The following is a 26,102-nucleotide window of genomic DNA, read 5'->3' on the forward strand; positions in this document are numbered from 1 at the left end:
ATTAAAAACTTTTCAGCCATTCATTTTTTTTCTTTTAAGTTTCAGCCTTGGGCTGAAGCCCACAGTTATGTTCACCTGATTCTAAGTAATCGAGATAGCACATGTAAGGAATTGGAATTTATTGCCCTTACAGATCAGGCGCATCAATAAATCATACAAGACTCAAGTTTACTAGACTGTGAAATGAAATGGGTTTCAGAGAAGCAGCCAGGAAGCTTTTTAGGCAAGTCTAGTTTACTTCACATTTGTGATGGACTAAGCACATGAATGCAGTAGGTTACCACATGATAGCTGAAAGATGGTAACCTCTTAAGGACTGACTTAGTTGTCTAAGGAGTTATTCTAGTTATTGTGTGAAATAAAAGAAAGATATTAAAACTGGGAAAAAAACCAAAGAAAAATAACATGGACAGAAAAATACAACAGGAATAGGTTGAGAACAGCCTGAAACACAATGATGTGGCAGACTGTGTCATGACAACTTCACCACAGTTCATACTGACAGAAGTTCTGTCACTGGAGCTAACCTAGCTTTGTCCCTTCCTGGGGACAAAGCCTGTCCTAGCATCAGGAGCTCTTTTGCCTCCTAACAGCACAAATACCATGCTTCTGCTGTAGATAGGGAAGAACTTGCAACAGAAGATGCCTTTCACGCACCAAACGTGGGTTTTGCTGCCTGGGTATCTCTGTTAGGGATTAATTAGGACTTCAGTCAGTGCTGATATACCATCAAAACCTTGTAGTGTAATTCTAGTCAACAGGACATAATTCTCTCATCAAAGATTAAAAGATTGCAGACCTAACTTTTGGATCATAGGAGTTTAAAAAGATACTTTAAGAACACGAATAGACAAATAACCAAAGAGCAATCCCCTAAACATACGAGAGGAGAAAGAACAAAGTGGTATGACATTTGAGAATCCTATGACTGTGTAATGGAAAAATTAAAAGAAAACTTCTGGAAGCTCTACTTTGCAAAAATGTAATATTATTTTAAAAATATTTATGACACTTAATTCTCAACATACAATATTACCAGTGTATCCATTACTGACATATTCAGGAATCACCTCACACTAAATATTTTTTAAATAATTAAAGTTTCACTTGGTAAATATTTCCCATTTACTCTGTTGTTGTCTCTGTCCCTCCATTCCATTATCCCATGCTACTGCTTTTCCTATGTCAACTCCTCTCTAGGATTGGATGTCCACATTTCTGTATTATACTTGAGAAGGTGTTCGAGTGTCTTTAGAAACACCAGGTACAAGCAGCAAGCTGTCATTTGGGAACACGTCAATTGGAATTTCCTTTCTAGCATTTTTACAAGCCAGCAAGCAAATCCTTACCCCTACAAACCAAGCAGAACAAATACATCCAAGCCATAATAAAATCAGTGGCCTCTTATTTAAAAAAGTTCAAAAGTTATTGCTTTATACATATCTGTGTAATATTTGCAATCTGGACAGCAAGACAAGGAATCCTCATAGGAACAAAATGGAGAGTAACTGAATCTACCAATTGTGACAAAAAGTAATGTACAACACACCTCATCTCAGCACGTTTCATCCTGGTGAAACGAAGTTACAGATTGCTAATGTTTATTTCAGCATGCTCACCATGGCAACTGAAATCATGGCATATTTAGGTTTACAAGATTTCCTTATTCTTTCCAGCTTGGATCTGTTTTCTTGTGAACAACAATTTTAAAAAAACCATCTGCACACATCCCTCAATTGAAAGAATAAAATGAGTTTCACAGAACATACCTATGATGGCCAATATGTCTTGCTCTTTTAATGTGTCCAACTCCCTTACATCCTGCTGTGGGACATCCTCCATGCTCTAAAGCTTCCACCAATTCCAAGGGACCTGCATGTCAGGTGAAATTACAAATGAGATTTTAAAAAAGTTATTTAATATTTAAAAGCTACATAAATATGCAGAAATACCAGCACATCGTAGTAAACATGAAGTAGTAAGTAAACAGAAGTACTTTAATAATGCATTCTGCAAAAGCATGATGGAGATTCGAACAATCTAATTCACTAGAAGAATGATTTTATTCTGTGTGAGTAAATCTCTATGATCATAGAGAACTACATCTATATAAAGAACGCAAATCTTGGAGGAACTGCATGACATTAAATTCCTCTTCTACTAACTACATTTAGTTGGAATTTCATTGTTTTTCAAGAGCACAAAAGAAATAAGTTACTCTATCCTTGTTCCTGAAGACAGGGATGTCTTTATAATGGGTACTGACCTCATACATTTTTTAGTTAAAGTTTTCCAGTGAACAAGATGTGAAAACAAAGGCTGAAAATACTACTAAAAAGAAAGAGCCATCAGGAGATTGACATTTTTGGTTATCTGAATTTATGTGTCTATCTGATTTTCATCAACCTGTAACAATGATGCCTGCAGAAACATTAAAGCATGTACCTGTCAAAACTGTCTTTGACACTCAAGCAAACGTAGTATACAACCCATAGCTTCATAGCAAGTGAGAGACAGACATACTCCAGTACATGAAACTGAGAACATGTGCTGCACATCTGCAAGCATGCACTGCCCCTCTCCAGTACTGGTTTTACTCGAAAAGTACATGAACCTGTATCTCCCTCTACAGACAACAATACAGATATGAAAAGGTCTATTTACATAAATTTTTTTAGATGAAAGATAGATTCTTGCTCCCAAATGGATAATGAAAGAGAGAATTATTATATATAATTAGAACAGTCCAAAAGGGTTTTTTACCAAATGTTCAAGCTATGCAAATGTTGCAACACTACAACTATACTGAAGTTCAGCGACTTTTATAGCCTTTAAATAGTGTAATGTATGAGAGAACAGAGATTTTACCTCTTGTACCTTTAAGAGAAAATTGATGCTTAAGATGTAACAAGTAAGTGGACTCAGAGAAAGAGTTATTTCAATAGGGATGCTTTTGTAAAGGGAAGTCCTGCCTCACTGATGTTCTGGTTTTGCAAAAACTAGCTCCCTATAAATGTTCTATCTTCACTTAAAAAATTTAAACTCTTTAAAAATGTAATTTAAAAGAACTGCAACTGGTTGTCCCTGTTTACACAAGAAGCTGCTGTTTGCATCACTGTGAAACAATATTAAGAGCCATGTATTGGTGATTTTAAGTCCCTAACTGCTATCAAAAAAGACATAATCCATCATGACAACATTACACCTGAAAAGACTATGGATACATAAATACTGGTAACTGCTCTAGAATAATACTGCTAACATTGCACAGAGTTCACACAAAACGCTTCTAGTATTATAGACAGACCTGGACCTCATTGGTAAAAGGACTATCATACTGACTGAGGCAAAAATACTATCTTGCAAAATATTTTCTTCCCTTCTTACGAAACTCTTTCACAAGTCTGGTAACTTTAACTTACTTGGAAACAATATTAATATTTTTATAATATTCTATACGGTAATAATACAAAGTCATATTGTTGGAAGACTATATTATTCAGCAATCATCCTATTTCATTAGTGTTTGCGTAGCTTATTTTTTCTACTTAATGGGCAGTCAACTTTCTCTCCTGTCACATTATCCATCTTCATTTTTGTAGCCTAGCAAAAAGTCAATTCTACCAGTTACCTCCTAAAAGAGATGAAGAGTGCCTCCTAAGCCATCACTTAGAGGAGATGACATGTATGTGATGGACATCTATACCTTGCTTCTTTTAATGTCTCCAAAAAAAATCAATTTATATATTTTATATTCCCACCTAGGCTAAGATTTTGATTTTTATTTTTGCAGTGTTAGGTAATAGAAATGCTGCAACCTTATTCAGCTCTTTTGCCATATGATACAATTTTTATTTATGTGGCCATAGACTACTTTTCCTATTGGGCTGTTCATTCAACAAACAGGACAAACATCTCAGATTAAGAAGCAGATATGCAGCACCCTATCTTCTCCTCATTACTCACTTTGTGCTCTGGCATTTACAGCACTCTATTCAGGCTCTGAAGGCAGAATGATTAACTTCCTAACAGGCAGTCATCACTGCACTGTTGGAGTGCTCAGAAAAGTAATGAATATACTCTGATCACACTCTGGATAGGAATTATTTCTTCTTGACATTTTACAGACACTGAATTGAGGTACTATGATTTTCAGGTAATACATTCACACAGTCTGTGCGTGACTTATCCCAGTTATTTCACATTTAATTTTTTCAGAGTACTTGGCATTGCTCAGCATTTCTTATTTTCCAAGTACTGTTCTTTCTGTACAGTTCTTTTCGTTACAGCTGTGAATGCTCAGCACTTGTGCAAACTTTACCTCAGAGTCACTATATAAAACAACCTCAGAGAAGAGCACTCACTTAAAAAATCACCTGTTCAAAGTTTGTCTAAAGTGATTTCACTGCTGTTACCTAGAAACACAGTGGCATAGGCAGGGATATATTTACTACAAAAGCCTCTTCTTCCTTTAACCTTCACTCTCATTTATCATGTATCTCCCACTTCTTCAACAAGTAAAAAAAAAATCCCCACAGAGAGCAAGGTGGTAAATACAGCGTTATTACTGGTACGAAGCTTCTGTTACAATTTATTTTTAACACAGGCATCATTAATCCCTCTTTGCTCAGTTGAAGAAGAAAAGCAAGTTAGCTGCTTTTGAGGATTTCTCACAGCATTTGAAAGGAGTGCATTCTCAATGCAGTCTGCACTCTTGGAGCCAGAAGTCCACTAACCATCAAGAGGATGTGAACAAAGGACACAAAGGATCTTAAGAGTGATACCCTATCCCTACTGAGTACCACAGCAGTTTCATGACTGGCTGCAAGAGGGCCAGGATTTTAAAAAACAGATCTTTAACATTACTTCAGGTTTTGACTGTGGTTCTTGCATACCAAGAAACATTGTATTTCCATTACAGTAAGGGTCAATAGAGCTATCTACAAAAAAGTGATTAATTACTGACTGTTGATTTTTAACTAAATGACACATTTACATTATTTTGCATATCCTAGTTGCTTCTCTTCCTTGGATGGCACTGACAGGGAAAAAGACAGCACAGTACACATGCCTTTTACCATCATAATATTACAGTGTGTTTCTCTTACTAAGAGGGGGCTGAAGAGGGTGTCCAGTTTTTGCACACCAGCCTGCAGGATGGATATCAGGGCTATCTACATCAGTCCAATAATCATAAATATTATCCCAGCCATCAAAATGAACCTAAAATACAAAAAGGAGAATAATACATTTTAGATCAGGAATATTCTTCATAAAATCAGTTTACATAAGTAATCTCTAGAAATGACATGTCCATTAGAGAAATCACTTTCAGAGAACTATTTAAGTTACAGAGAAAATACGTGTACACTACATTCGGGATCCAGGCATACTCTCACTAAAGTAAAGGTAGTAAACAACCATATGTCATATTGTTGTTTACTGCATTATCAAGCTCAAATCCCAGGAATAAAGCAGTTCTCACATTAGTTCTTACATTAATACTTAAATTAAACATGAATTTCTGCCCTTTTCATCTCTCAAAAAAAACACCAAACAAAAATCCAAACGTTTTTTAATCTCCTGTTTGAACAGGATTTAAGAACAGCAGAGCAGTAAGCAAAGGACTAAAAAAATGGCATTTATCTATAAAAACCAACTCCCCCCCATCATACAAGTAACAGTATTATTAAAATCAGACTACATATGATACAGAGTTGAAACTGAAGAGAAAACGAAGGATGTGACTTCCCAGAAAAACACCAGTATGGGTTATACACACATTTTTTTTCATGCGAAAGCTAAATATCTTCAAATCTTACACGACCTCTGTCATAGTAAATAGCTCAGATCTCTTATGCATGCATGTGTGGATGCACGTACACACAGATACATACAGAGCTCTTTCAACATATGCTACACAGTTAACTTACTACCCTAGAAGTTACAAATTCTGTCATGTAATAAATTAGACTGGAGAGTGTTTTTTTTTTTTGTTTTGGTGGGGTTGTTTTGGTTTTTTTTTTCCATCACCAACTTAAAGTTAAGGTAGAAAATGTGTAGGTGTGAAGATACTAGTTCTGATGACTCCCTACCACCAGTTAATTCAAATGATTCGAAGTGAAAATCAGCTGCATTTCCTACTTGAAATAACAGGTATGCCTAATAAATTTGTACAAACTGCACACATATATACCCTTCATTCCTATCTAACTGGATATCTGGTATATGCTAGCCCTCCCAACAGTTAAGGTCTTCAGAGTTTAAACTGGTTTTGTACAATAAAAGAAAATTAATTAAAGTATACAACTTCTGCAAAATACATTAAAAACACATTAACTTTGATTTATCCAACCTAAAGTCCATAATTAATAAAAAACATCAGAATTTCAGAAATCACTGACAAAGCACAAGACATCAGGGCTATTTCTATCATATCTCACATATATATCTCTCTTCTCCCTTTGGAAGTTTATAGAGACAGATTCAATTAACCTAGACCAAATATTCTATATTTTATATAATACAATTTTATTTTACATAATACAAATATCCAAGCAGCCCTTTGACACTTGATATTAAATAATCACATTTCTTGATAAAATAGACAATTGTCTTCTATCAACTATTCCCACAGCAATTTTCCAACATATTCAACTCTGCCCTCTAATTACTTACCTCAACACAAGTAACTAAGAGGACAATAATAAACCCCTTTCTGAAGGAATTATATGAATATTAATCAGTGAAAAGCATGAGCAAAGATTAGCAGTAGAGAGCAATGTGACTCATTCCTTCCCATGGTTAATTTTACAACTATAGGATTTGAATTGTACAAAGTCAGTTAAGCAGGATAGTAAAATAAGACAGAGAAACTTACTTTTATTCTGTAGTCATCAGTATCTACAATGGTTGCTACTCTGATAAATACTGGATTTCTCCTGTCAACCACTTCAAGTTTCATGTTTTTCTGAAAGCTATGAGAAGGTTTCTAGAAAAGAAAAATATTATATGAAACAGAACAAAACCTCAAAAATCTCCTGTAGTTGTAAAATACATAAAATCCATCAAAAACTTTCTGCCCTTATTTTCTCAAATCTGCCCTCCCTCTACAAAAAATTTAAGTATAAAAACATAATTCAAACCAATGTCATTAAACTAGCAAAATAAATTTATTACTTTGGAATTCCAGGTTCTCCTGGAATGGGCTGGATTCAAGCCATCTAAGCAAGCAAGGGGGAATCTTTATTTTCAATCAGTTTTTTCCCTAAATTCCCTAGAGACTTCGGCCAACAGTTTCAGTGCAGTATTTAATAAAGATTACATACTAGCAGCCTGAAACCTTTATGAAATTATCTACAGGAAACATAGTTGTGCTCTTTAGTATGTGTTTTTGTTTCATGAATCAAATTTTTTCAGATTCATACTGAAAACATAACTAATTCATAGTATAACAGTAAATACTCAGAACAAACAGGACCAAACACTAGTTTTTTTAATATTATTTTGGCAAAAATGGTGTCTTTGGTAGGAGTATCAGATTTTATCTTTCTCATCTACAGCTATGAAAGCTAAAGCAAAATTATTTCCATTTTAAAGGAACATGCACAAGATGTTAAGGTTTTTATTCTAGTTTTCTAGGAAAATATCTGTCCCTCTGGGACTTTCCAGACCGTTGGTGTTTTTTCTTCATCTGCAGCTTAAGAACTCAATTTTTGCCCATAATACAATATAAAACCATGTTATTATCTCAGATATAACTAAATACCTTCCTAGTCCTTGCTCAGGGTATTCTTGCTGAGAATGTAAGATTAAGGAATGTTATTAAGCCAGATGCACCTTGGGGTGATAAACTGCAGGCTATTAATAAACTCTGGTATTCTGCTGACCCCAGGAACCACAATAAATACCACAGTTTTGCTTTTGTTAATCCAGCCGCTCTTAGTGAAGTGTTATTCAGAATTAGTGTCCTTCATCTGAAAAGCTGAGGCAAATGTGCTTTAGTATGCTGTGAGACAAGGGGCTGGGAGCTACCAGCCATCTGACACTGGTTTCCCAACATCAATCCAGGATGATTAGAGGGATGGAGCATCTCTCCTACGAGGAAAGGCTGAGAGAATTGGGTTTGTTCAGCCTGGAAAAGACAACAGTTTGGGGGTGACCTAATTGCAACCTTCCAGTACCTGAAGGGAACCTACAAGAAAGATGGAGAGATTTTTTTACAAGAGCATGTAGTGATAGGGCAAGGGGGAATGTATACAAACTACTGAGAGTAAGTTTAGATTACATATGAGGAAGAAATTCTTTACTGTGAGGGTGGTGAGACACTTGAACAGGTTGCTCAAGAGAAGTTCTGGATGCCTGATTTCTGGAGGTGTTCAAGGTCAGGTTGGATGGAGTTCTGAGAAACCTGGTCTAGTGACAGTTGTCCCTGCCTACAGTAGGGGGCTTGGAACTATATGATCTTTAAGGTTCCTTACAAACTAAGCCATTCTATGATTTTATGATTCCTTTCTGCATTAGTGACCATCACTGAAATCTTAAGAGCTCAAAAAAGACGGCTGTCACCAAAAGAAACTAGCAAGAACAAAGATAAAGGAAAAGGATGTTGCCCACAAGCACCATAGCTAAGCTGGGAAAGCTGCCTGTGGACCCTGCCCATGGGCCTTAGCTGCAAGCTTGTAGAAGAAAAAGTCTACTAAATGGTGTTAAATACAAGCTCTCTCTTGGTTACTGCCCAAGGCAGCGGACTAGATGGACAAGCAGACTAATCTCTTACAATCATTTTTACATTGTATTTATTGCACTATATAAAATGTACAGATAAAAATATATATCTTCAAAACATGTTATCATGACTCAGCAGCTCTCTCATTATTTCTAATAAGTAGGTAGTAATTTTCCATAGCAAATTACATTCATTAGTAATATATTTGTAGCATTTAATCTCATTTACAATAATTAAAATAATAAAGTAATAGTGATTTATAATAATCCGATTTCTAATAGTGAACTGCAAACTTGCATAAAAATAAACCACCTATTATGCAACTAATTAACTGGACACATTTGGAAACACAGGAATACCCTATATGTATTTTCTTCTTAAAGTACTTAATTACATGAACTTAAAAAAATATAAGCATTTTCTCACCACTTTAAAAGCCCTTGCAGGTGCAGGTAATGAACTGGTTTCTTCCAAATACTTCTCCCAAGAAAAATGCTTAGCATGTGGATAATCTGGCACAGAAGAAATGTGACCAAAATTAAACATAGCAGTGCAAAAAAATAAAGTTAATGTCTAATTTACAGAGTGCCTAGCACTTTTATAATACTGTTCTGATTTATGCTTTGGACTTACAAAATAATTACAAGATAGGCTCTTCTACAGTGTCTTGGAGACATTCACCATACAGGTCAAAAAAGCCAACAGCCTTCTAATACACAATACTGAGAAGCTATTGTACACAATTGCTTTGGATATGGGAATATTCTCTGATTCCCTCAGTAATATAAATAATGTGAACTGGAAAAATCTGTCATTTAATTAAACAAATTCATTCAAGTAATAAACAGTCATCCACTGGCAAGCACAATCTAAGCAGTGCTAAGTTTGTACTACAGCTGAGCACACCTTACTACTTGTTACTCTTTTAGTGAGCTCTTTTTAACTAAATTTCTAAAGAAATAAATACCCTGGACCTTTATGATAAGACTAATCTACAGAAGATGTTGCCTTTTTCAGCAAGTGTCGTGTTTATAAACACTTTATGCAAGAAACACAAAGATATCTCAGCAGGGCCTGTCCTTCACCTTTAGTCTGCACCAAAAGTTTAACTTGAAGTTTACACATTATGATTAGTAATCTAGAAGAGAACAAAACCTATTTGAATTTGTTTTACAAGGGATTTAGCTGAATAATAGGCTGCAATTAACCTCCTGACAGACAGGCTGCTTATAACTTTTCAAGATTGCTGGCTATTAGAATTTCTGCCAAAGTTGGGTTTAACCAAGTAAAATTTTCCATGGTCTCAGACCACAGATGCCGGTTAAGGGTTATTTAGATCATCTAGCTGGACACAACAGTCCTGGAAAACAGTGGTGGTCTCAAGTTTCATTCTAATGAATACACTTCCATTCTTCTGTATTGTCTCTCTCAGTGTTTTCCTCCCTTCTAAAGACCCTTACAAGTTTGATTCCTTGATCATCCTTGACCATGTAGGGCAATTTTCTCATCAATCTGTTACCTTGCATATTCAGTTTGCATGAACACGTTTTTCTTATGCAATGATCTCACACACCTGGAATTTGCTTTATCAGCATTTTTAGAATGTGAGTCTTAACAATAAGTGTATAGAGTCAGCCAAAAACTTATTCAGATTTCAAGGGATATCTTTTGTGGATAGACATCTCTACTAAAGCAGTATACATTTGCATCCTTAACACCTAACATCAGTTACACTTCTACTTTCAATATATTATGTCCTGTTAAAAAAAAATTTACAACTCTACAAATATTAATTCTTAATTGCAGAAAGAAAAAATTCAGGAGAGGTAACAGTAAGATTATTATAAGTTTTAATGATGTTAAACCTGATTATAACCTCCTTAAATCTTTCAGATATGTAATAAGATACAAACCTGGCGGGGTGATGAGAGTTCTTTTATGTTCTTTACACCATCCAACAGGATGAATATGTGGGCTAGCTGCCTCACACCTGGAGGAGGGGGAGAAAAATAGGGCATGATAACGCAGTTCTTCAGACATCTTATTATGCTTTCAAAACTAGACATACAAGAGAGACTTAAATTCCAAACAACCCATGACACCTTCAACTTACACTTAAAACTGCAAACATAACTTCTTAAACTGCAAACATAACCTGCAGATATGAACACATTTAACACAGAGTTGTTATCACTTATACAAGCATTAGGCTTTATTTACAATTTCACTGGAAGATCAAAAAATCAAGTCCTTTAAGTCTGTGGTAGATTTCCATTGAGAAGTTATAATGCTGGACCCGAAAAATTCACATATAGAGACTCTTGGTAGAATCATGTTGACTGGTTGCAAGAACACAGTAATCCCCATCCAAGACAGATGGAGTCCTGCAATACTAAGACCAAAACTTTAAACCAAAAGCATAAATATCTTGATTAATGATCCAAGTTGTACCTGAAGACAGAGGAGAAAATCACACATAATTGCAATGCATGTCAATAACAAGCAAAAATTCAAAATTGTATTCTGAGTGGTTTAAATGGAGCTATAAACAAGTTATTGTAACCCAGCAGCACATAAGCAAAGTCTGAAAAAAAACTGTCAGGAAAAAAAAAAGCATTTTAGGTCCCAAACTGCATGAAAGAATCCAGAACTAATCCACGATCCAAGACTGCAAACTGCTCTAAAAACACTGATCAAACTCTTTTACTTAAGGGGTTAACCACGTCCCATATTTTCTGTCAAGCGCATCATAGTTTGTATTAGTGCTGTTGCCTGTGGCATGCCACAAGAACCACAGAATACTAACAGAGGCAGAGTGAGTTACACTTGGTGTGTTGGCATCTGTCTGAAGCAAGGAGAGATTGCTCTCACTGTGCTCACTGAGTCAGTTACACTGCGTGTAGAAGAAAGTTGGGTGCTGGCTATCAAGTTCTCTTACAAAAGCAAAAAAAGACATACACTGGAAAAAAATAATTTATATAAAAGTAGATGAGAGTAAACCCATTTAAGCCTTTTGTGATATTATGAATGTATAGTTCTACATATAATACTACATTTTGTTATATTATTTCATAACAATACATTTTGCACAATAGAACACACAGTGTATATAATATATAATGTATATACTATAATTATTATATTACTACTAAATATTATTAGGAATGGCAAAAAGACAGACTGATCTACAAGAAAAGCAAAAAGCTATCAGACTCTGCTGTAAAACATGCATCATCCCTATGTCTGCACTGATACTTAATGATTGTTTTTGAGTTGGTCAAACAATTAACCATGCTTTTTTAATGAAGTACGCAGTACTTATGTAGTCAGGATGACTAAGAAACATGATGCTGACACAAAAAGCTAGCATTATTCTGGATGGCACTGTTCTATGCTGTGCAAACATACTATTTGCCCCTGCAGATCTGCCCTTAAGGACTCGCTTCTCTGAGGAGCCTGCCCCACCTAATTTCTTCTTTAGTTAGATAAATTCCATATTACAGAGCACTCTCTCTCTCTTTCACTTGATGCCTTAAGCCCCTATTAGTTTTTATTTTTCTAATTTTTGTAAAGTTTTATAAGTAATAGAAGTAGATTTTAAAAGTAGCCCCTTATCCCTCTTCCCTGTAGCACCCCTTAGTTTACACATTCCTTAACCCTCTTACCCCATTCCATGCTCCCTATATCAGCCCTACCCCTGTATCCAGTAGAAGATGTTTAGTCTCTTGTCAAGGCAAGGCCTGTTCTGTTTGGGGAACACTTGTATCTTGGCCTAAACCACAGCACAGAGTCAAGAACTGGGTAACTTGGTGCTCTTTGTACCCCGAAGATGATGAAGGTTGATGAAGAGAGGGTCCCAAAATGCACCCCAGACCCAATTTCAGGGGGTGGACCAGGGGGTGGATCAGGCCAAAAGTTACGGGCTGGGCACACTTGGGATTGGACAGATATTGTTATAAAATCTAACATCTCAGGTACAGCCTGCGCACGCGTTGTGTACCATCAATTGCCTTGGCACAATTAAACCCTTTCCTTATCTCACCCTCAATTAATGGCTCCTAGATTTTTTCTTAGCACCAGCTGAGCAGGCATCACATTATTTTCTAAGCCTAAAGGTGTTTCAGTAGCTGACCTTAAATATTTCCATCTACACCTCCTCTCTCTCTTCTGGAGAACCCCATCAGCATTTTCACCTCTCTAGTGATCACGAGCTCAATGTCCCACTCACTAAAAGGACCCATTGAGACCAACAATCCGAAGCCTGAGTATGTTGAAGTAGCTAAGTCCTTCATTCCTGGTTCCCCAGAGAAGGATCATGAAACCAACCTTAAGTAGCCAAGCAGTGGTCTAGACTGAAACACCATCTCCCCCTCCTGCTGTTTTCCAAACACTTCTCAAATATTTAATGAGAAAAGAAGAGAAGCAGACAGTACCCAGGCATGAAGACACTACTTCATATACAATAATAATTGCATAAAATACCTAAACACTCACGATCCAGTTTCTATTTAATCCCTCTCTGAAGTCAGTCTCCATCATTAGGCCAGAAAATAACAGGTATTCTCTCCACTTCCCCTCAACCCAAGAGTTACTAAGGCGAAATATCTGAACAGTGTGGATCTGCTCTCTCTGAGTGTTATAAGCATTATCTGTATCTACCCAGAAAGTATTAGCACACTGGAAGTTTAAATTAAGTTCCCTTAATTAGCAATACTAATTTATGTGTTTTTAAAATATCACATGCTGATAATCTGCAATACCTAAGAGGATGCAATGCACCATGCATGACAGAAAAAGAAGTTAAAGGTAAACTATCAGGCACTCTATCATCTTAAGGCTCAGATCAAAATGTGAGGTTTGCAGATCTTGAACACAAACCTATTTTAAGGATTGCAAAAGGAAACACAGCACAGAAAAGACTGCAGACTGAATGCTGGGCTATTACCACATTAGAGTTTTAAACCTAGGTTGCATAAAAGAAAAACAAAGGAGAAATACATGGAATAACACCTTTTTTTTTTTCTGAAAACTACTTTTACATGACGTCTAAAATTCAGTATGGATATACTTAAACAACAGAAATGCAAGTTGGGTGTCTCAGAACGTTGTCTCACAACAACGACTTCTCTAGCCTTCTACCTAAACAGAGTCAAACACTAATGATGAAAACTACTGGCCAAGGTAATACAATTATCTTGTGGCTATATGTATGAAACAGTTCCACTAGTATTTCTTTGTAATGATGCCAAACAGAAAATTCCTAGCAGATGACACCTTGAAATCTACCTTTGATACAGTCTGTAATGGCTCTGACAATAGTTAAGGATTCAACTTAGTTCAAGAATATCAACCTTTTTTTCCTATTACACTACATAAAGCTATGCGGTATGTATTTATAGTATCACACCAGGTACTCTCTACATCACTGAACTTGCCATTAACAAAAAGTAGCAAAGGAAGCAAAAGAACTTTTGTGATAATCTTGCACTGTTAAAACTCAGCACCCGACTCCTAGAAATGGTTTGCCCCAAACAAATAAGAGGAAAAAGGTGAGTGCTTTGTGCTCCTTCCGGTCTCTTCTAGTCTCATTACATTAGCTAAAAAGAAAAGCTAACAAGCCTGTGGGGCAGCACTTCTCTCTTCAATCCCTCTCAAGTCGGAGTTTTACATGGGTAAGGTATGCTTTTGCATTGAGAAGGCATACCCTCTTACTTCCTAAAATGTTTTGGAGTAAAGTCCACAAATTCTTTTCAAAAGTCTCCTGAGTTAAATTTGGGAACAAGAGCAGCGCTCATGAGCCACTATGGTATTATCAGTATTATACTTAAAATAACTAGGTAGAAATGTAAAAACACTTACCAGGACAAACCTTCTAAATGCATTTGTTTTGGTTTGCTTTTTCAAGCATAGTTTCAATACAAATTTTAATAAAATTCTGAAAAGTGAATGCCACTGCACATACTTCTTGCCTTTAAGATTCAAGAAGAAAATGACCAAGGTGTGTAGCAATGAAAGATGCACTCCTGGAAGATGCTCTGACATTACAGCAATGGGTGTGAACACAGAATACAAAGCAACATGTGCTACAATATCGTTGTGCAATATCACTAGAAAACATGCACTAATTTTGATTTGCTTTAAAACAAAACCCCAGTCAATACAGAGAAGCCTATATGAAGTTTCTGTAACCACTGGCCTCAGGAAAAAAAACCCAAAACTGTTCCAGCAAAAACAGATCATACAGTCCATCCTTATCTACTGATTCCATATAGCTTTTTAGCTTCTAACAGTTCATTTAATGACAGAAAGTAGAGATCAGTAAAAGTCACACACAATTTAAAGTAGAACTATTATGCTTTAATGTATGTTATTAAATGGACATACATCTAGTTTTGAAGAAAAACAACAGTCTATCAGACTAAGCCCAAGTCTTGTCAACTGGAATGCTAAGGGCTACGCTGACCTTTCACAATCAATTTGTAATATCCCACAGCTTTTTATTTCCTTTGTTCCAAAACAGAAGGCAGATCACCCAGCTCACACGCTTCATAAAACACAATGATCCACAAATTGTGAGGATGCTTGCTAGGCCAGAAAAGGTTACCAACACTAGCAGGAGCTAAAGGATTTTGCATCTCCAAACCTACCTAACCCTGGACCACAGCAGAGCACCAACACCACCTTCCGCCAAGCAGTGGAGAGGTGACAAATGCACGCTCGACTAATAAAACAAGATTACAATGTCCACACAATTCATGCCACTTGTGAACCATTCTTTCTGTTGTGTGAGAATATGCAGACAGAAGAAGGTATCTATCATCCATATGGGAAACTGAAGCTAATCCAGGAAGCTTGAAGTGGAGCCAAAAGCAGGAAGTGCACCAGCTGAATCTGTAAGAGAGCTATGCAGAGGGACAGAACAAGTGACAGCTTGCTGAGTTATGGACATCTTAACTGCAGAAAAAACCTCAGAGCAGGTAAGAGCTACATAATGTAAAAGGCCAGGAAGTAGTTCTGCAATAAGGAAAATTGAGGGCAGCTGACAACATGACCCCCTGGTGTATGCACTACTTTGCATGAAAGGAACATGTGTGCAGTTCAACAGTCCTTAACTCACAGCAGGATAGCATATCCCAATGGAAGACTCACACATGGAAAAAGACTTAGTATTTTTCTATTGATCACTTTCAGCCCTGTTAATTTTTCCCAAAAATCTGTTCTATATAAACAGCTCATTATAACTAGATCAAGAGAGATGGATAATAATGCTAGCTGTTGAAAAAGTTAATAGGCAATTATTTTAGAAAAATATTTTCCAAAATAGGTCTCCACATGAAGCTCTGGACAGACTTTTTTACTAAATAGTCAGCATTTCCTTTAAAATAAGCTGTATGTGTCATACTCATTTTCTGTTTTCAAATAATTTATGATTTCCCCTTTTGGGGAAACAAACCCTTTGATATTTTGATTTTCACTTTATTAAATGTAGATACAGTCCATAATGCAAATGTTAACTACAAAAAAAATCACTCAGACACGTCCCATACACCCATAAATAACAATATGCCCTCAAGAATCATACGAGTTCTTGATTGTGAGATGTCAGTCATTGAACTGTGCATAAAAAAAATGTAAAACCCATCCTGCAGCCCCATCTAGTGCATAATTGAGAATACTTCATCACTGGCAAGTATAAAACTGGTATTATTTTATGTCACAACTTCCCAAAACATGGTCCATGAGGTTATGGCATGCATCCAGAAGTGGTATAGCAAAATTACCATATTTTCTATCTAATGTCTGATAAGACAGCTACATGGTGATTTGCATAAAATTTTAGAGCTTCAGGGTCAGATAATGGTTTATCTATTTAAATCATTAAAAGCATGCACCATGACTCATGGTTCTATAAGATTGTTTTACCTTCTTTTTGACATAATATAACCCCTTAAAAAGACTGTTCCTTTCAAAGAGAGAGTGGAGCAAATTAATTATCTAAAAAATGAAACAAGCAGAGCACAACTTTTAAGGACTTGGCTGTTAGCAAAGTAGTAAATAATGGTGGAGAACAAGGCTGGGCTCTTAGTCTCACACCAAAATCCAGTATGTTCCAAAACTCAGACTGATCAGAAAATCAAAAGCTAATTTGTTTTCATGAGACACTTTAGAAATCATTTTTCTATGCAAGACAGACAGGAACAGAGCAACGAGTGACACATAGCCCATCATATTTTATCATATTCCTGGTAAGCTGATCCCAGCTGACTGTACCACCTTCTCTGCAAGGGAAGTTCAAACCAAGACAAGGATGAGTGAGGGCAGCCAAAGCTCTGTGACACAGCAGGTCTGGGCTGCAGCATGTCCAGCAACGGCCATTGCCCCACTTCTCCTGTGGGCAAGCAGCAACAAGCTAGCACAGCTTGACCTCTTTCAAAAGCTCTGTCTGTGTTTGGATTTGGTCACAAAAAAAATTAGGAAGCTGAGGCAACAAAGATCTGTATGTAAGCGAAACTGATGTAAGAGAATCGAGGAATATAGGATGGATCTGCAGTTGATTCATAGCTCTGATATACTCAAAAGATTCCCAATGCTATTTCCAGATTCAAATACCAATAAGAAAATTCAGAAGTTCCATTCAGAGAGAATGCTTCTGGTTTTTAAAGAAGTATTACTTGTTTCATCAAAAGAGATGGGACAGATGGAAACAACCTGAAGGCTTGTGTCATATAGGTCAAAATTCTCCTTTGAGAATTGATGCCTTAAGCCCATAATGATTTTTTTATTTTTCTACTTTATAAGTTTTATAGGTAATAGAAGTAGATTTTAGAAACCCTTTCTCCCTCCTCCCTGTAGTACCCTTTAGTTTATACATTCCTTAATCCTCTCACCCCATTCCATACCCCCATATCAACCCTATTCCCATATCCAGTAGAAGATGTTTAGTCTCTTAGTCAAGGCAAGCCTGTCTTGTTTGGAGAACGCTTATATCTTGGCCTAAACCGCAGGACAGAGTCAAAGAACTGGGTGACTCTGCTCTCTGTACCCCGAAGATGAGGAAGAATGATGAAGAGGGGGTCCCAAAAAGCCCCCCGACCCAATTCCAGGAGGCGGGTCAGGGGGTGGACCAGGCCAAAAGTTCGAGGATGGACACACTTGGGATTGGCCAGATATTGTTATAAATGTAACATCTCGGGCACAGCCCGGGCGGGCGCGTCGTGTAACATCTATTGCCTTGGCATAATTAAACCCTTTCTTATCTCACCCCAGCTTATGGCTCCTAGATTCATTTCGCAGCACCAGCTGAGCAGGCATCAGAAGTAAAGTCTTATATTTGACAATTTTGTTCACTTTTCTTCCACCTAAAAGCCACCATCCAAAGGAAAACTTAATAGAATTTATAATACACTGGAAGTATCATGACAATGCATTAAAGAGCTGGTGTAAAGACTAATTCTAGCCAGACTACTTATTTTCAACCAATAATGTATTTTCTAATGCTCAGAAAAAAAGTAAGGAAGAGTATCTTCGGGCTGAAAGCCTGAAGCCTAAATAAGCTTAGGTGATGGTTAGATTTTTGTTGCCTGAAGTAAAATCAGTCCAAGAACAGGAAGGGTTTTTGTAACCTCAATGAAAATGTTCAATCTACTCTAAATAAATCACAAAAGGTACAGAGGAAAAAAAAGGTATTTGTTCGAAAAGAACCAACATACAGTAAATACATTTTTTCACCTTCATTATAATTCTGAGGTTGAAATTTATATGCAGGTGCAGGGAAACTGTGAGGCTCTGCTCTAGGTAATCTCAAAAAATCTTTTTGGTGTTAGTTACAGACAGCAGTTGATAGACATGACATTTATGCATCTAAGATATCTTAAGGCCCCAACAAACCTGGTATCTAAAATTAAAAATGTAAGTGGGACGTATTCAGATTGCATTTTCACACACACGGTTGTTTGGACATTCCACCGCTACTTTCATTTGCCGTTCTTTTCTCCCATTTTCTTTCCTTTTTCCTCTATTCACTCTTGTCCTCAAACCCATCAATGCAGAGGTAGGCCACACTACTCAGAATTTCCATGCACAGTACTTCCAGTAGCATCTTCTTGCTACTTCTTGTGTTCTACAATTTCATCAAAAGATCAAAACTTAAGTTTGACTTCAGTGTAAATACAGCTCCAATAATTTCTCAAAACCTATAGGAATCTATAGGAACCTATCTCAAAATCTATAGGAAAACCTATAGATTTTCCACTTCAATTTTCCCTCATCCTTTAAGAGGATATTATTTCACGTATTCTACGTATGAAATGCAGAAAACCCAGTTCAAAATACTATAACTGCAAAAATGTAAAGCCTGGTTATGTACTTAAAAACTGCTTTTCCCTCTCCTGAGAAGATTAGTGGACAAAATTCCTGCTGACATTGGTACATTAACAAGCCTGAAATCCAGTGTATGTCTGCTATATACAGTGCACTATTTTAGAGAGATACTGATGCCACCTCTGAACAAACTACAGTTATATTGCATTGTGTTTCCCCTAAAAGCCTTGTGAACTGCCATTTTATTAATTAATGGCATAACTTTTCAGTGAACGTTCAAATATCAGAAATTCAGAATACCTTTTCCCAGTACCCAGTTTCTTGATGCTTTGTAGAGGAAATGCATGTTCTGGGTTACTTCTTCATGGAAATAATTACTAATTTTTCTGGTCTTTGACTCATATGCCCTATTATCTCAATATAGAGATATCTCAGTTCTTGACTTCACTGAAATGCCTGTTCACCACTGCTTCAATAATGCAGTCATACTACAGTTGATTTGTCATGCAGGCCACACAATTATTTCAAGAGATGGACTCACAAAGTTTTGAAGCTATGTAATAGCCTTGTGCCATTTTCATTGACACAGTGCCTAAGCAGTCATCAAATACAGATGAAGAAAATTTCCTTCATTTATTTTTACAGGCTCAGCTATACAATTAAGTTGCCACTGATGAACCTCAGACATAGCCTTACAATGCTCTACCTGTTCTGCAGGAAGTTACTCTTCAAAGACTGTAAGATATACTACATTGCTCTAAATTATCTGCTAAATGAAAAACCAAGTGCAAATACAAACCTGCACTGTGACAGCCTAAATCTACTCCATTATCTTTATGCTTCTAGTATGTCCTCCTCCATCCACTGACTTTTCTGTATCGATACACAAAGCCCCTCTACCATCCAACATGCAGAAAGGTCATCCCTAACACAAGTCAGGACAGCAGGATCCCAGTTTTCAGCAGAATGTAGAACACAGAACACTAAAACCAGGTTTTGCCACTATTCTGATGCCTTACGGAAGATGACTAAGGTTCAGTTTCAACAACATAAGTGAATCAAGAACCTTATGAATAAATGCAGCCTTTCTTTCAATTTACAACTATATGTAAAACTAATTCCAAGTGCAACTACATTATCACAGTCCATATTCTGCATTGAAAATATCAGCCTCAGAGATAATATGTAACTGAAATAAGAAATCAGTCCACAACTCCAGATGCAGCAGCACACATGAAGATTCATTTAAGACAATCTCAGCATTTTTTACATGCAACTTGACATAGGACATTTAATTCCTTCAGTCTGCCACTGAGACATACTTTGGTGGCCATAATTACAAATCTAGCAAAAGTTGGTATGGCAACTGTTTTGACAGTCTGGAAAGTATCACAGTGCTCAAAGCTAACACATTTCTGATAGGTCTCACTAGGACACAAAACAAAAACATCATACCAGTAGTCGTAACTCTCATCCCAGTTGTCAAAATGAACCAGAAAACGATTGTCCACCATGTCTGTTACCGTAGCAACACAAATGAAAGTCGGGTTCTTCTTGTCTACAGCTTCCAGCTTCATCCCCACTCGAAATCCCGATGGGATCACTGTCTACATAGAGAAAGACATTTAATTGAAGATAAATACTATAAATCCAGAAATCTCCCCAGTGTCCACAATCAATATATTCATGTCATTTCTAAGTTTCCCAATTAGCTGTCCCAACAGTGGGAGCAGCCTAATTAGTTGACATGAGAGATGCTCAAACACAAAGACCTGTGGTTTATGAAAACGAAAATCCTGAACATGCTGCTAAAATTAAATGCAATAGTTTTAACTCTGTCTTAGATACTCTCTCTGAAAGACCATGGTTGTTGCACAACACTATGGCGCAAGACCCATCTTAAATTTAATTTAAGATATCGTTTTAGAATGTACTAGAAGTTTAAACGGATAAGTCAAAAAGTAATGAATCAGAATTGCAGAGGCCAGCTGTAGTGGAGATTGTTATTGAATTTGTTGTAAATGTTTTTCTCCTAAATTTCAGGTCTCAAGTCTGCCATCACTGAAATGTGCTATGAGTCTCTACCACACACATGAGCAAACCAGGAACTTTCCACACCATTAGTTACAAGTGAGTACTTACTGCATTCTGGTTTTCAAACAGTGATTTAGGAGCAGCTTGAGCCTTGCATGCCTTCAGGTAGGAGGGCCAGCTGAATTCTTCTTCCTTATATCCTACGTGAAGGTCATAAAAGAAGGACAAGAAATGACAGGTATGAGACACCAGGTGCATGTATCAGTAAGACACCAAGCAGCACAGGCTACAAGCCACCTCTTTGTCTCTCCCCAAGAAAACTGCACCTTACCACTTACCTGCCTTGCAGGTACCAACTAACTTCCCTCTGGTGATCTGACTGACACACACAAAGGCATTTCCCAGCTTCTTTTCAGTCAATTGCTTCTACTTCAGAAACAGCAAAAGACCTACAGATCCCAAAGCCCTCTCCTCTATGCCAGTCAGTCCAACAAAAACACCACCTCCTCCTCCAGACTTCACCCTACTACATCCTCAGGCTATCACCAATACAGCGTGATCAGTACTAGCTTTAAAAACAAACTCCCTAGATTATATCAAAACAGTTGCTTACACAATCAATGCTCCTTATGTATTCACAGCGTAAACTGTCCTCTGCATGGACTTTATGCATTTTTTATTCTGTGTATACAGCACTTGGAAAGAAATCTAAGTTTCTGTTGATGGAATGCCTCTTTTAGTTTCTTAGGGGAAAAAACCACAAGCAATTCATAATATATTGAACTGCATAAAATCTACAAGAAACCATTTGTAGTTCTAATCCACAAAACAACGCCAAGAGTCGGAAGCAAAGAGACTCCCTTCTTCATTCTTCTGTTATGTAAAAGTTATAGAAACATCTATTTTAGTCAATATGTTACAATCCAGTAAAGCAAGATCAAAACCACAACAAGTTTCAGTGACTGACTGCCTTTATCAAAATGTGTCACCTCTTAACTTTTTGAAGTATTACTCAAATATGCCAGAGACAACTTCTCTGTTTAACCTGAGAATCTCGTATTATCCGAGGAACCACCTGCCACTCTTACCTTTTTTCTCACTACTGATCTATTCGTTCCTCTTTTTGTCTTTATTTCAAACTTACTCTTTGTGGAAAGAGCAGTCTTTATTAGTCTGTGCCAACATATGTACAGTAATGGTGATCAATATCCAATAACAAAAATGTGCTAAGACCTTCCACTAAAGGATTCTCAGTTGCCTGTGAGACCTCAGTTTAAGCATATGTGTCACCAATATGCTGCAATTTTACTTGTGATAAGCATTCATTTGGGGTCTAGGTTTGTTGCTCAATTTTCTTTCCTAAAGCTTTATGAATGACTCTTATGGTCCATTTTGTTTTCTTGGTTTCTCTGAATTTCCGCTGAACAAAAAAGGTAGGATTTTGACCTTGAAATTTTAGGCAAGACAGCGTTTAATTTGCCATTTTCAAATAGTCTTGACTAAATAAACTATAACATTCCTGACCCCCCAAATTACAGCATTACACAGGTAGTCTCAATCTCAGAACTGTGTAAAACTAAACAATACCTTTAGGTGGATGAAGTTTGTGACCTGTTTTTTCGCACCATCCAACAGGATGAATATCTGACGAATCAGCGTTCACCCAGAAATCATAACAATCTGGGTATCCATCAAAATGGAGTCGTATTCTGTAGCCGCAAACCTAAATGCAAGAATTGAAAACATAAGACACTATGTTTTAATATGGTCACCCTATATATAACAGCTTCTGTTCAATATTATGCATAATCACTGGGTGTTTTCAGTCAGCTTTTTACTTCTGCTCAATCCAGCACTGGATTGGAATAAATTCATTTGATAAAAAGGAAAGAATGAAAAGACAAAGCTATTCTCAGTCTGAGTGCATCCTCTTCTGGTCAAAAGAATTAACTAAAGGGCATTAGTGTTCAAAAACTTGAAAATGGTTCAACCCAGCATCAGAATAAAAGATAAACCCCACAGAAGAGCATGATACAGCCATGGACAAATAATGATATTCTCAAGCTATCCCGATTAACCGATATACAAGGGAGCACTGAACAATAACAATGTTTGAGAGGTTCTCCAGAGAGATACTGAAAACTGTAACTAAAGATGAGAAGTCAGTGGAGGTATCCCTCAGAACTTCATTATTCCATGAAGTAGTAAGTCAACTACTGAGAGGAAGAGAAAAGCAGGACACAATACTCCCTCTGTACAAAAGTTCTCCACATCTGCCTGAGTGCCAAAAGCCATAAATTTACTGCAGTCATTAGTGAAAATCTCTTGACATGAAGGTCATCCTATTTTATATTTAATTTGTACTCTGACATAACTTTCAGTTTGCCATCTCATAATTCTGTGGAATTCAAGTGGAATTCAGGCAATCCTACTCTAAAACATAAACCATCACCTAGTGCCGAGCACAGGGTACATAGGGAATACTCAACCACTGACACACCATCCACAAGAAAATGAAAGAGAGATCCACAGAAATGGGATGTGACTACAGGTCATGAAGAGATCCTGAAACGGGAACACAAAAGCCTAGACTATTAAAATATAAACTGCAAAATTACATCTGCCTAGAACAACAGTGATACAGAGCAAAGTACCTACCTGTTTTCTGTTTCCCCATTTTAATTCACAAAACAAATCCAGAAACTCGGTTAAACTATGTAAAAACTAAAGTAAGGTATGTTTGAAAGATATACAAAACGTACCTGAGAAACAGGTTTTCTATTAAAAGTAAAGAAGCTATTTATTAGAATAACTATTTCATAAACCACAGGAAAAAGAAAAACTGAGTTTGTATTTTATGTTAACTTGCACAGGTTACCAACATAGGCAATTTTTGAAGCCATCAGCCTGAAAAAGTTGTAGCACAACAGCAACACAAGAAACTATTTATTTGTGTCAGCAAATGGACCAACTGTAAACACTATCAAACTTCTATAAAACTGCTATATATCAGTTGTCATACTTATGGGGTTTTTTTTATTTATTTTCCCTTTTAAATACAGATTTAAACTACAGGATACAGATAAACCCCCACATCATCCCATACTGTTTTCTCTAGCTGTCTATGTTAAATGTATGTAAATAGTCACTGCTGCATTGGCACTAGATTCTGCATATTCTTTATATGTCTATCAGGCAGAATTAATACATCATTATTAATTTAAAAGCCATCTTCCTACATACAGTTTTTGTCTGCCTGTTAGGTAAGAGCGAGCATTTTCATTTCTGTCTCCTCTGTAATCCTGCTCCATAGCAGTTTGCAACCTCTACTTACTTCAGCCACCGTGAGAACACAGTATATCGACTGGTGCTCAGGATCCACACCCTCCAGCTTCATCCCTACTTTGAATCCATTTTTGTTGTATGGGAAAGACTGATACTGTAATGGAAAAGAACAGTTTCAGTACTTCTGAAAGTACCAGAGAAAGAATATCTTCATAAGGAATAGAACAATGATTATTTATTATTCATGTTTCCGAGTGAACTAATAAATCACTTTAAGTTTCACATTTTCAAAAACGCAGAGCGGAAAAGAGAAATTGATGACTGTTTGAAAAACACATTGATACTAGAATGACTTGAAACTTGAGAATATGTAAGAAAATTAGAATCAGCAAAAGAGCTAGTCAAGAGAAAGAAGATGACATGATTTGTCTTCAATTTTTTTCACTAATTGTCAATAAAACCTTTTAACAATTTAATTTTTTATTTTTCAGCCTGTACAGTGACACTGACCCCTTCCTAGCAGACATCATTCCTATAATAATCACAACAATGATGCTGTATTTTGCCTTTTCCACATTTCAGGCCATGAAAGATGAACTGAAAGGCAGAAACACGAAACATTGTTTGTATACAGAGATGGCCTATTTGATGTCCTTTATATGTTGAATCCAGACTAGTTTTCCAGGAGTATTTCTGCATCATAGGAACATGACTACCCTTACATCATATTACAGAGAACCCAGAAGAACATCTTTCAAAAAACAGAAAGTGAAAACAAGGCCAAAAATGGATGTTTTCAATCAGAAGGCATCAGCATCCCTCTGGCAAAGACGAAGGAAGGTAGTAAATATTAAGGTTAAATCGGAAGGAATAACAGAAAAAGCAACGACCAAAACTGAAGACAGTTTTCCAATGGTTTGCAAATTCACATCCAGACAGTTTTTATGTTCCAAATGGTTACAGAAAAAAACACGGGAGAAGCATCCTAAATGTTCCCCCTTCCTTCTGTTCCTGCCTAAAAGCTACACATTCTCCCCAGTCGATTGCAGTATCTCTTCAGTTAATGGGAAGAGAAGGATACCAAGGGAGGTAGTCAGAGAGGTATCACCTACTTGGAAGGAAGGGAAACCTCTGTTTGAAGGCTTTGGGTGCAACTGATATAACTGAATAATAAATCCAGGAGAAAAAAAATGCAGTGCATGGAACAAGAGTGGGAATATGCAGTCAAGGGGAAGGGAAATGGAGAACCAAACCAGTTTAAATTGGCCTGCAGTGGCCAGCTAATAGACGTTTAACCACAGCTCTAAGTCCCTGTCTAAAAATAGCTTAGAACATCTGCTAGACCTCAGTTAAGGGATCAGAGTACCTGTCTGCAGTACATGCATTTGAAAAGTTATTTCATCCTAACATCACCACACTTGATATTTTTATTATCAATGAAAGTTTAATGAACTTACATTATGCATAATTCTAGATACTTCCTCAAAAGGAAGGCATCAACAAGATAATTTTTCTTAAAAACAATAAACTGACATAATAAATTCAATACAGTCCATATTGTTGCACAGACTTCCAGCTAATGACACCTACATAATATATAGTTTGCAGATAAAAAAATGTCAGTGGAAAACTGAAATGCTAGAAATATTGACACACTGAGGAATAGTGGTCAAAAATATAATGGAAACTTTTCAAAAGCAAGCGCAAGTAAAATTACAGAGAGAGGAAAAAATTA

General features: G+C 36.6%; 1 protein-coding gene across 6 annotated transcripts in view; it reads right to left on the minus strand.

Annotated features, from left to right (window-relative positions):
- Window positions 1-26,102, minus strand: part of L3MBTL3 (L3MBTL3, histone methyl-lysine binding protein) — an 87,338-nt gene that overhangs the window by 24,597 nt on the left and 36,639 nt on the right. For all 6 annotated transcript variants that reach the window (XM_027691253.1, XM_027691270.1, XM_027691261.1 and 3 more), the window contains 9 exons: window positions 24,417-24,521; window positions 22,670-22,805; window positions 21,191-21,282; window positions 20,504-20,655; window positions 10,642-10,718; window positions 9,155-9,240; window positions 6,881-6,991; window positions 5,109-5,223; window positions 1,770-1,872 (listed from right to left, as the gene is read on the minus strand). In XM_027691253.1, the coding sequence (XP_027547054.1) occupies window positions 1,770-1,872; window positions 5,109-5,223; window positions 6,881-6,991; window positions 9,155-9,240; window positions 10,642-10,718; window positions 20,504-20,655; window positions 21,191-21,282; window positions 22,670-22,805; window positions 24,417-24,521 (977 nt within the window). The remainder of the gene's footprint in view (window positions 1-1,769; window positions 1,873-5,108; window positions 5,224-6,880; window positions 6,992-9,154; window positions 9,241-10,641; window positions 10,719-20,503; window positions 20,656-21,190; window positions 21,283-22,669; window positions 22,806-24,416; window positions 24,522-26,102) is intronic.

The sequence above is a fragment of the Neopelma chrysocephalum genome, unplaced genomic scaffold (assembly GCF_003984885.1).
Source record: "Neopelma chrysocephalum unplaced genomic scaffold, ASM398488v2 Primary Assembly neopelma1_23, whole genome shotgun sequence".
Lineage (NCBI taxonomy): Eukaryota > Metazoa > Chordata > Aves > Passeriformes > Pipridae > Neopelma > Neopelma chrysocephalum.